The 11,330-nt window shown below is 44.3% G+C and overlaps 1 protein-coding gene across 1 annotated transcript; it reads left to right on the forward strand.

Moving 5' to 3' along the window:
- The first annotated feature begins 1,527 nt into the window (after positions 1–1,527).
- On the forward strand, positions 1,528–10,980 carry LOC114469519 (serine-rich adhesin for platelets-like). The gene is made up of 13 exons (XM_028457075.1): positions 1,528–1,707; positions 2,266–2,524; positions 2,602–2,747; positions 4,483–4,721; positions 4,814–4,986; positions 5,102–5,122; positions 5,464–7,485; positions 7,628–7,702; positions 9,279–9,353; positions 9,442–9,609; positions 9,686–9,820; positions 9,902–9,991; positions 10,062–10,980. Exons 1-13 carry the CDS (start codon positions 1,528–1,530, stop codon positions 10,190–10,192), a joined length of 3,714 nt encoding a protein of 1,237 aa, XP_028312876.1. The 3' UTR covers positions 10,193–10,980.
- The last annotated feature ends 350 nt before the right edge of the window (positions 10,981–11,330 follow it).

An 11,330-nucleotide genomic window follows, 5' to 3' on the forward strand; every position in this document is an offset into this window, starting at 1 on the left:
TTCCGTTAAGACCGTTCGAGACCAGCACTAATTCCTGCTATTTTTAAACTTTTTTATAATGTGATAATAACACGGAGAAGAACGGAATAAAACAATATTTAATTCATTATTTAATCCACCCCGTATAATGACCACAACCTTCCTTAATGTGACTGAGTGACGTGTGTGACACATTCATACGTGTGTGGCTACGGTGTCAGTTTGGACCGCGGAGCGCAAGGGAGATATGAACTAATCACTGGTAAGAAATCCCAGTAAAACTCCAGAAAACAATCACCAGTAATAAATATGATCTCCCTGGTAAAGACAGTAGCTCTAACAACTGGTAAAATGATAAACTGGTGATATTACAGCCTGTGAAGGCTGGATAGAGGACGCACTTACTCTGCTTCTGGGTCCTAGTGCCAGCCGAGCGGTGAAGCCTGTTCCGTTTACCATGTGTACTGAGGTCCGTGTGTGTTTAATAAGTCTGTGTGTGTCCGTGTGTTTATGCATCTGTCCATCCACTCTTTTCATTATATCCATGTCTTTTAAGGCTTTATTACATAATGTCGGCTGTAGTCCGGGCCGCCGCCATCTTGGTTTATGTCGTCACCAGCGCATCATCGCCGCAGAGTTGCACAAGCCAGAATGAGTCAAATAACTGTAAAGAGGTCTTATATTAGTCTATTTTCTTTTTAAAGTGGTGTTTTTTTGTGGCTTCAGACTCCAATTACATCTATGTATATAATATGTTCCCCACAATATAAACAGGTTCACAATATAATTATTTTTTAAAGTTTCTGTTTCCACTGTATCCAGAATAATAATAATTCTCAACAAGAACAATTGATTGATTTGTCACATGACTGTTCCAGGGTTTGAGTTTGTTTTATTTAGTTTCACATCTACCTGTAGCTCTATGTTTTTTACACTGCTGACAACTTGTTTGTAGTTTTATTTCAGCAAGTTTCACTTTTACAGTTACAGTTGGAAACCTTTGTTAATTGAATATCCTAGGTACATTACAGCAATCAAATTAAACTATATCAACTAAGTGAATGAATAAAAAATAACCTGTGTAAAGGCTTTTTCAAACTAAAAAATTATCTTGTGAAATCTGTGACCTGTTGACCTGCACAACTCAAAGAATCAGAATCGAGAATCATTATTTCTTGGCAGAAATGCTTTTAAACACTTGCTGTACATTCAGCTGACATAAAAATCTTGTTTTCAAATATGTAGAATAATTGTGAATTTATCAGTAGCAGTAGTAGTTTTAATATTTTAGTTAATTTTTTGAATTTTTAGAAGGTAGCCACCAGTTCCACGTGTTTGGTTAGCTTAACACGTAGCGGTGCTGGCTGAGCAGGGTCAAGGGTTGGGGCTACGTTATCAGTACTAAATGATCATTATTGGACAATAATTCTTCTCTAGTTCCAATCCTGACTGCAGGACTGAGTCCTGATAAAGTTCTGCTTTAGTTCTGTGTGTTTTCAGAGCTGGACCTGAAATTTGCCACCATGAGATCCTGAGGCTGCTCTGACCATGGCTCACCTCCTTGTCCTGCTCTGGTTCCTGGTCCTCTGGGCTCAGGTTGTGGCTCAGTATGAGGTCTGTGACTCAGCCTGTCAGCCACCGCCCGCCAACATGAAGGAGGTGATGCAGATCAGAGTCGACCCTCCAGGAATCACCTGTGGGAACCCTCCAGAGAGGTTCTGTACACTGGTGAGAATCACATTACATTATATTACTGACATCACATTCATCACAGCTCAGGAGCTTCCTGCTGGTCTTTCATCAACACACGCCCTCACTCTGGGATCCTGTGTGTCAGTACTTGTCAGTAATGTGTCTCAGTAGTTGTCAGTAATGTGTGTCAGTGACAGTTGGTAGCAGCTGAAGTTCACAGATTAACTCTCAGTTAGGAGATAATCTGAGTTAATCCTTCACACTGCAGCCGACAGGGTTAGCTGAACCTCACTGCCTTACCTGTACACGCTTACCTGTAACAATAATAATAATTATTATTATTATAATTATATCGGCTTGGATTTATACACAGAAGCCGTTATTCACTCACACCAGTTGGTGGTAAGCTACATTGTTGCCACAGCTGCCCTGGGGCAGACTGACAGAAGCGTGGCTGCGATTTCACGCCTATGGCCACTCTCAGCAACATTCACACTGATTCATATGAGGCAGTGTGGGTATAGTGCCTTTATTGGACAACCCACTCTACCACATTTACCTGTATAGCTCCACCCCCTCCTGTCTCACTTATAGGAGAACCCGTACCTGTGCAGTGACGAGTGTGACGCCTCCAGCCCCGACCTGTCTCACCCACCTCAGCTAATGGGAGACAGGGAGAGGGGCGGGCTAATCACCTATTGGCAGACGGTCACCTGGTCCAGGTACCCTGAGCCGCTATTGGCCAACATCAGCCTATCCTGGAACAAGAGTCTGGAGCTGGTCGATGACATCATTGTGACCTTTGAGTATGGCCGACCAACAAGCATGGTCCTGGAGAAGTCTCTGGATAAAGGTCAGTGTGTGTGTGTCTGTTTGTGTGTGTGTGTGTGCTAATGTGTGTGCGTGCGTGCTTTGATGTGTGTGTTTCAGGCGTGTCGTGGCAGCCCTATCAGTTCTATGCTGACGACTGCCTGGAGGCATTTGGCATGGCGCCGAAGCGAGTAACGGATCTGTCTCCCAGTAACGTGACGCGGGTCATCTGCACCGAGCAGTACTCGGGCTGGGTCGGAGCCAAGGTGTGTGTGTGACTTGTTGACAGATACGAGTCAGGGCTCTACACTAATTACTCCAGTGGTGGCACTGGTGCGACCAATTTTTCAGTTGGTTGCACCAGCACAGAATTTGGTCGCACCCCTTTTTGAACGGGGGGTGGGGTGGGGGTACAGCATAGTCATGCATGCTGATGAATAGTTGACAACTGGCATACCGTAGTTTTTTATGAAGTAAAGATTGACAATGACTTGAGATATTTGCAAAATATTTTCAGGTTTTAGTGACAATATTAAGTTTTTCTGCAACAAGCAGTGGCTGAAATAACAGGTAATTTATTTTATATAATTTTAAAAGATGTAACATTTTTTTTTTAAAATAACAGCAAAGCATAACAACAGCTTACATGTATTCTGTTTTTTTTATTTGTACTTAACTGTAACTTAACAGTAGCATAACCAACTTAGCATCTGCATTGCTTCACTACATTGAATTCAATTCAGAGGGTTCATCTCTTATAGTGGGGTCTCCTAACCCACTTCCCCTGGTCAGGGGTCTGCCACCTTTACTCTACAAGGAACTATTTTGCCTCATCTCACTTGGATTGAAGTACTCCCGGAGCCGAAAAAATACCTTCTCAATGAAGACAATACAGCGTATTAATCATGTAAATGGAAACGTAAAAACAGTTTAATATAAAATTTCAAAAATTGACATCAAGAAATAAAACAGTATCTTGCATCTTCAAATTCTTACTCATATCAGTTTACATGAACTATTTTCTTCCAGAATAGTGTTTTTGTTGGTTTAGATATCTTACCAGGGATTTAAAACTTAAGGTTAGCCACAGGTGCAGGAAAGTTGATGGTCCGTAAATGTTGCAGGAGGTGAAGTAGGGAAGGTGCAGAGACATTGCACAACGTGATTTATTTCTAGGTTAACAAATTGTTATATCTTGATTTTATTTGGCATGAATCATTAATAGCCTCTGTAAAAAATAACTCCTTATTTCAATAGTTTTTTTTAAAGCTATAGGGAGCCATTGCAAAAGAGTCAACGGGCCACATTAGGCCCCAGAGCCACAGGTTGCAGACCCCTGCCCTGGGAGAATCACAGCTGAACATCTGGCCTGGCATCATAGTCCATTAGTTCTGGTCCCTCCATGCTGATTCTGATGAGCGTGTACGTTCTAACGCTGAGCTCAGCACGTTCTTCATTTTTACTACTGCTCTCAATGTTAGCGCGCACTACGTGAAGGACTCGTTATGCCTGGCTCCATTCACGGACCGCGCGCACTCCAAAGGAGCACATAGGTAACCAAGTTGTGAGCGCGCACCGTTTCCTCACCCGGGCCCGCGGGTATAAAGCCCTACCCGACCCGACCCGAGCCGTGTTGCACTGGAGCAATGTTGCACTGGATAAGAAGAAATGTTGCAGTACCTAGCTGGATAATTTTGGAGAGAGGCTTGATCATAGCTCGCTCTCCTGCCACACTGCTTTGTTCTGAATTACCTTTCAAACTGTCCATCTCATCATATTCTTCCAATCCAGTAGTAATTCACACAGTTCAAATTTGGAATCAGTGTAGGAGGTCTTTGAAGTCGACCAAGTTATTGTTCACAGCACCCATCTCAAAGATCCATATCTTTACTCCATCAGTGACTGACAAGGCCTTAACATCTGGGATGGGAACAGATGGCCCCCAAACCTGGTCTTGGGGGCCATCAGCTCTGCTGTGATGAACCATGTTGGTGTGTGCAGGAGGAGAAAGCCGTTGTGTTGGAGGTGCGGGCGCGGCTTGCTGTGCTGGCTGGGCCCAAGCTGCTGAACATGGAGGCGGTGTATACTCGGATGGAGACAGTGCGAGGTCTGCGGGACTTCTTCTCCTTCACCAACCTCCGCCTGAGGCTGCTGCGGCCAGCACTCGGAGGGACCTTTGTCCAACCGGACAACCTGCTCAAGTACTTCTACGCCATCTCTGACATTAGCGTGCCTGCAAGGTGGGTCACACGAGCCGCCGAGTGCCACCCCGGATCTCTACATGTGTGTGTCTCACTGTGTGTGCGTGTCACTGCTTGTGTGTCTCACTTAGGTGTGTGTGTAACCTGCATGCAGAACAGTGTGTGTTGAGTGATGCGACCCTGCAGTGTGCATGTGAACACAACACCCAAGGACAGGACTGTGAACGCTGCAGGAGAGGGTTTGAATCCCAACCCTGGAGAGCAGGGTCGTACCTGCCTGTGGGCACGGGCAGTGCCAACCGCTGTACGCACAAACACACACGCACGCACACACACATACTGTACACACACACACACAGAAACACACAGAGAAACATACAGTAACACACAATGTTTTACATTTAATGTCTCTTATACAGGTGAACCTTCAGAAGAAACCAGTAAGTACTCTGTGTGTGTGTGTTCGTACGTACGTGTGTGTGTGTGTGTGCGTATGTGTGTGTCTCAATGGAGCTCCTACGCTGTTGGATGATCAGCTGAATGTTAGTTAATGCTACAGTTAGAGAGTGTGTTCCTAAAGTAGGTAATATCCTATTCTATTTAAACACACGCGCACGCGCACACACACACACACACACACACACACACACACACACACACACACACACACACACACACACACACACACACACTCCTGGTTCTTGTTCAGATCTGGATCGTTAGTGTAATAGAGCAGTGATGTCAGCAGTGATGTCTGTATGTAACTCTTCTTCTCTGACAGCGGACAATGAATCAAACACAGAAGCTTCATCACCTGGAGTCACTGACACAACTTGGACTGAAAGTACTGACAGCAGTTTCTACAGTATCACTGACCCAATAACTGACCCACAATTTGTAACTCTCAACAGTACTGCTCCTGTCAGTACTACTCTAACCGACAGTACCATTGTTCCTGTCAGTACTACTCTAACCGACAATACCACTGTTCCTGTCAGTACTACTCTAACTGACACTACCACTGTACCACTCAGTACTAGTCTAACTGACAGTACTACTGTACCGGTCAGTACTACTCTAATCGACAGTACCACTGTTCCTTTCAGTACTTCTCTAAATGACAGTACTACCATACCTGTCAGTACTACTCTAACTGACAGTATAGCTGTACCGGTCAGTACTACTCTGACTGACACTACTACCATACCTGTCAGTGCCAGTGTAACTGACCGTAGGGCTGTGACAGACACAGTATCACCTACAGACAGTGCAACGATGTGGAGCACTGGTTTAGCGTCAACAGTTCCAGTCCTAGTTTCAGAAACCTTCAGTCTGGCTACTGACACGTGGGGAACCAGTACTTTCTCTGAAGGTGTTACCAGTGCCACCATTACTGCTACAGACGCCACTGACACTGCTGTCAGTGTTACAATGTTTATCCCTGGTGGTACATTTAGTGCATTGACCCCCGAGGCATCCAAGGTGGACACCAGTCCTGGACCTGGTCAATCTGCGGAAACAGGGGCCCGTTTGTCCACAGCAGCTCCCAGTGCCACCAGTAGCTCCTCCCTGTTTACCAGCTTTACTGACTCTAAGGTGTCTATCTCTGAACCAGTGACCTCACAATCAGGGACTGCCAACATCGAGATGCTGACCACTGCTGCATCACCCTCTGCCGAAGCTCCACCCACTGCATCTGGAGTAGACGTATCTTCATCCAAAGATGCTGATCCATCTGACAATGTTCCAATAGCTAAGCCTGAGTTCACCAGTAAGGGTGAGGACGCTCCAGCAGGAACTGACTCAGCCCCTCAAGTAGATGCACCACTACCAGATAAGCCAGGCCTAGAAAACCTAGCCCTCCCTGATGTTCCACCTCAAGACACCCCATCGCCTGATGCCCCACCTCCAGAAGCTCCAAGTCCAGACACACGCCTTCCTGATTTAGCACCCAAAGTGTCCTCTTTTGGGACACCTATGAACTCTGAACGAGCTGAAGAAGAAGTTCTAAGCTCCATCCTCACCGGTGGTTCAGACCCACCTGGTGGTTTAGATCCTCCTGGTGATTCAGACCCTCCTAGTGATTTAGACCCAACTGGTGATTCAGACCCAACTGGTAGTTCAAACTCAATTGGTGGTTCAGACTCACCTGGTGGTTCAGACCCTCCTAGTGGTTCAGACCCACCTGGTGGTTTGGACCCTTCTAGTGGTTTGGACCCTCCTGATGGTTCAGACCCTCCTGGTGGTTCAAACCCTCCTGTTGGGTCAGAACTTCCTAGTGGTTTGGACCGTCCTGGTGGTTCAGACCCTCCTGATGGTTTGGACGCACCTAGTGGTTCAGATCCTGGTGGTTTGGGCCCTGTTAATGCCTTTTCCCCTGTAGACTTTAGCTTCCCTTCTCAAGAGGACCTTAAACCAAAAAAAACTGAAGATTTCGGACCTGAAACTGGAGAGGTTTCTCCGGGGGATCCGGGAAATTATTCAGACAATCCTCGTGAACCAATGACGGTTTCTGATCCAGATAATCAGGCTGTGGACTTGAGTGCAGCAGATTCAGATGGTGTAAAAAGCGGAGATGAACAATCAAAATCTGCTGGACGAGATCCCTTTGGGCCAATTGCTGGAGGTCGTAAAGACAATCCTGTGTCAGATCCTCCTCCAGTGGTTGAGAACACTGGACTAGGATCTCCAACAGAGAAGAAGGACAGATCATCTGCTGAGGAATCAGCTGGAGTACCAAGAGCCACAGAAGGAAAGATGGAGTCTAAAGACAAGAATCTAGAAGACCAAAGAGAGGAGAAAGGTACAAACTAGCACTGAGTATCTAGACTGTGGGTCCACATGTGCAAAATCACAGGAACATGTCTAAGGACAGTTTGGTGATTGTTTGACCATGAAGAAGGTTTTCAGAGGAAATTACTGCTTTGCTTCTGTTCAACAAACAGCCACCACAACTAACAAGGACACCATAGAGACAAAGAAGAAGGAAGGAGAAAAGGAAAAAGGCTACAAGAAGAAAGGTACAACATAGAAGTTCAAAACTGCTGCCTGTCAAGCTTGGGCGCGACAGTAGTAAGGCGTAGTAGTAGTAGTAGTAGTAGTAGTAGTAGTAGTAGTAACTAGTAGTAGTAGTAGTAGCTAGTAGTAGTAGTAGTAGTAGTAGTACTAAGGGGCAGTAGTAGTAATAGTACAAATAGTAGTAGTAGTACTAAGGGGCAGTAGTAGTAATAGTACAAATAGTAGTAGTAGTACTAAGGGGCAGTAGTAGTAATAGTACAAATAGTAGTAGTAGTAGTAGTAGTAGTAGTAACTAGTAGTAGTAGCAGTAGTAGTAGTAGTAACTAGTAGTAGTAGCAGTAGTAGTAGTAGTAGTAGTAGTAGTAGAAAAGATCAGTAGTAGTGATATGGGGCAGTAGCAGTGGTAGTAAGGGGCAGTAGTGCTAGTAAGGGGGGGCAGTAGTAGTAGTAGTAGTAGTAGTAGTAGTAGTAGTAGAAGGGATCAGTAGTAGTGATATGGGGCAGTAGCAGTGGTAGTAAGGGGCAGTAGTACTAGTAAGGGGTAGCAGTAGTAGTAAAGGGCAGTAGTAGTGGTAAATAGTGATGGTAGTAGTAGTAGCAGTAGTAGTAATAGTAGTAGTAATACTAGTAGTAATAGTAGTAGTGATGTCTATTAAAGCATTAAACATGTGATATTAAAGGTTTATAGTCCTTTTTTGAATAAAGAATTGACTCAAGGCAAAAGTGTAAACTATAGGTTAAACAAGAGGCCCTGTTTAAGCAATAACAGCATGACGAATTCCACAAGAATTTGGGTGCAGTATGGTAAGGATGGAAAACAGGCATTCAGACTCTGTGTCTGCAAAGTTCCTCTTGAATAATAAATCCTAAGGCTCCCCATTTTGATATTAACGGGAGGTGTACATCTTTTGGGGCATGAGGAATGTTTATCCAGCTAGTTACTTGTGATTTTGAGGCCTGGGAAGACATAGAATGATTCCAGATGTAATACTTGTTTTCCACAAGTCTGTGTATTACTGTGCCTGTTTTTTCCTTTACATCAAACTAGAACTGAGTTGACTCCTTACAGCATATGGTGATGAGCTAATGTTAAAGACATACCCCAAAGACATATACGCCTTGGCTTTCCCCGAGAAGTTCAGAGTTTTGCTTTTCTCTTTCGGGTTCAGAGTTATGCAACGATCCGGCCAGCATGCTCTTGACAAGTCACATTTTTTGTTACTTGTCCAGGACATTGATTGTATTAATAAACTGCATATTTTTTACAAGTCAGTTGTCCCGAAGACTTTTTCTACATCACCTTTTTTGTCATCACCATACACACCACAAGAAACAATAGTAGTCATAGTATTAGTAGTAGTGATACTAGTAGTAATAGTATTAGTAGTAGTGATACTAGTAGTAATAGTAGTAAAATGTTACAGGGTTTGGTCAAAAGTGGTCAACTTAGATGGGGTTCTCATCAGGGTCTAAAAATTTACAATTGCTGCCAATTGGTAGTTGAGTGAAGTGGCCAGCTGTGATTGGCTGGTAAAGTATTGGCCTGTTGCCGTAGTGACGGATGGTTTGTGTTCAAAGTGACTCAGAAGATTTTGATTCCTGGAGGACCAAAGTTCAGTGAGCTCTCCAAGATCGCCTACGTCACCTTCCAAGGTTTGACTCCTTACCTTTGATTCCAGAGAAACCTCTCCCATCTTGACTCCGACCCCACGCCCTCTGTGATTGGCTGCTCTCTTCTCAGACTGTGAGTGTAACGGTCACTCAAACCGCTGCAGTTACATCGACTTCATCAACGTGGTTACATGTGTGAGCTGCAAACACAACACACGAGGACAGAAGTGCCAGCACTGTCGACAAGGTTACTATAGAAACACCTCCCTGCCACTGGAGGACGAGAATGTGTGCGTCGGTCAGTCACACACATACATGCGCACACACTCGCACACACACTCCGTGTAAATCACCTGTTGTGTGTGTGTCCTCAGAGTGTGAGTGTGACGCAGCAGGAAGTGTGTCCCCGCTCTGCTCCGTGTCTGGTCTGTGTCAGTGTAAAAGCGGAGCCACTGGGAGGCGCTGTGACTCCTGTTTATCTGGATTCACCTGGAGAGATGGCTGCACAGGTACCACAGAGTTAACAATCATTGGTAACTAGTAGTTTATAGCTGGTAGTTAGTTGGCTAACTAGTTGTCTGTGCTCTCAGAGAATGTGTGTGATGATGAGCGTCGCCCGTGTCAGAACGGAGGAACCTGCGTTGACTCCCAACGCTGCCTCTGTGCTCCGCCCAACACAGGTAACACCTGATGATGTCAAAGCTCTGCCTCATGATGTCACAGCTGATGTTAATGATGTCATATATGCAGGGCTGTACTGTGAGCAGAGCGTCTGCGGGAAGAAAGATGGGTGCCTTGGTGGCGCTGAAGGTTCTGCCTACCTGATGACATCACAGCTTCACCTGCTGACCATTGGTCTGATTGCCACCACACTCTGTTGATTTTAAATAAACTTTGTTAAATAAACTTTATCAAAGTTTGTGTGGGATCACCTTAACTAACCCATAGAGACAGACAAGAACAGACTGACAGAGTTGAGGAAGCAGAAAGCTGAATAAAAAGCTGGTGGGAGGCATCATGTCATCTTTCCTTTTTCTTCTTCTATTTTGTGTAATAATGTTTATCGTGGCCGTGTTGTAAATGTCATCTTAACGTACTACTCATACTAAGTGTGACATCTAAATGAGTATGTAGTGCGTTCTGTCAGGTTTTCTCTACCTTCTTCCAGATCTTTTAATTGAACAGCTCTGAGGACAGATGACTAGAGTAGGATCATTTCAATGAGGTTTAGTCATAAGCAATGTTAAGTAGATTAAGCCCCCAGGCAGGGGGTCAGAGGAAGACGTCTGTGTCTCTCCATGTCTGTGTCTATGTCTGCCTCTGTTTATCTTCATGACTGCACCCTCCTTGCTCCAAGAGGAGACTGGTACAGATTTGTCTTAGCCATTATTCAGAGGAAGCCTAGGTCCTCTGCTGCTGACCTTGAGGTCATTCAAACAGTTCACAGTTAGTGTGAGTGTTCAAAATAAACATATACAGTTTCAGGGCCTATCAGACACATGTTAAGAAATACAGAAATACTCATTTTAATCCCCATTTTGACATGATTTAATCATGTCAACATAAAAGACACACTACTATGCAAATAACTTGACTTCTTCAGGTGTGTGTGTGTGTGTGTGTGTGTGTGTGTGTTATAGTGTTCGTTTACTCGTCTAAAAAACTAACACTGCATGTGTTTTTCTTCTCTAACTTACTCTGTAGCAGAGGAGCTGCTGAGGCATTCTTCAAGAGACAGTGTCCTGAATGTGATTTACTTTAAAAACGACTTTCAGCAACTCAGAGCTGCAACACAACATAATTTAATCACATTTCAGCCTTAATGAAGGAAAAAAGTCAAAAGTGACACAAAATGGTGTTATTGCGCTGCTAGTGATTAATAAAATGGTCTTTGTGGCTCCACTGACTTTGACTCATTATAGTTTTTCTTGTAAAACTATTGAAAAAAATAAAATAAAATAAATGGAGTTTATATCGCTTATAGCCATTTTGAGGAAAAATATAGAGATATGAATATTG

This window comes from Gouania willdenowi, chromosome 9 (assembly GCF_900634775.1).
Source record: "Gouania willdenowi chromosome 9, fGouWil2.1, whole genome shotgun sequence".
NCBI lineage: Eukaryota > Metazoa > Chordata > Actinopteri > Blenniiformes > Gobiesocidae > Gouania > Gouania willdenowi.

What these genes read in the sequence shown, in the direction of transcription:
- LOC114469519 (XM_028457075.1), top strand. Translation starts at nt 1,528, where the DNA reads ATGGCTCACCTCCTTGTCCTGCTCTGGTTCCTGGTCCTCTGGGCTCAG. An exon ending in TGAACCTTCAGAAGAAACCA is followed by an intron (nt 5,123 to 5,463) that starts GTAAGTACTCTG and finishes CTTCTCTGACAG; the next exon opens with CGGACAATGAATCAAACACA. An exon ending in CGCCTACGTCACCTTCCAAG is followed by an intron (nt 9,354 to 9,441) that starts GTTTGACTCCTT and finishes CTCTCTTCTCAG; the next exon opens with ACTGTGAGTGTAACGGTCAC.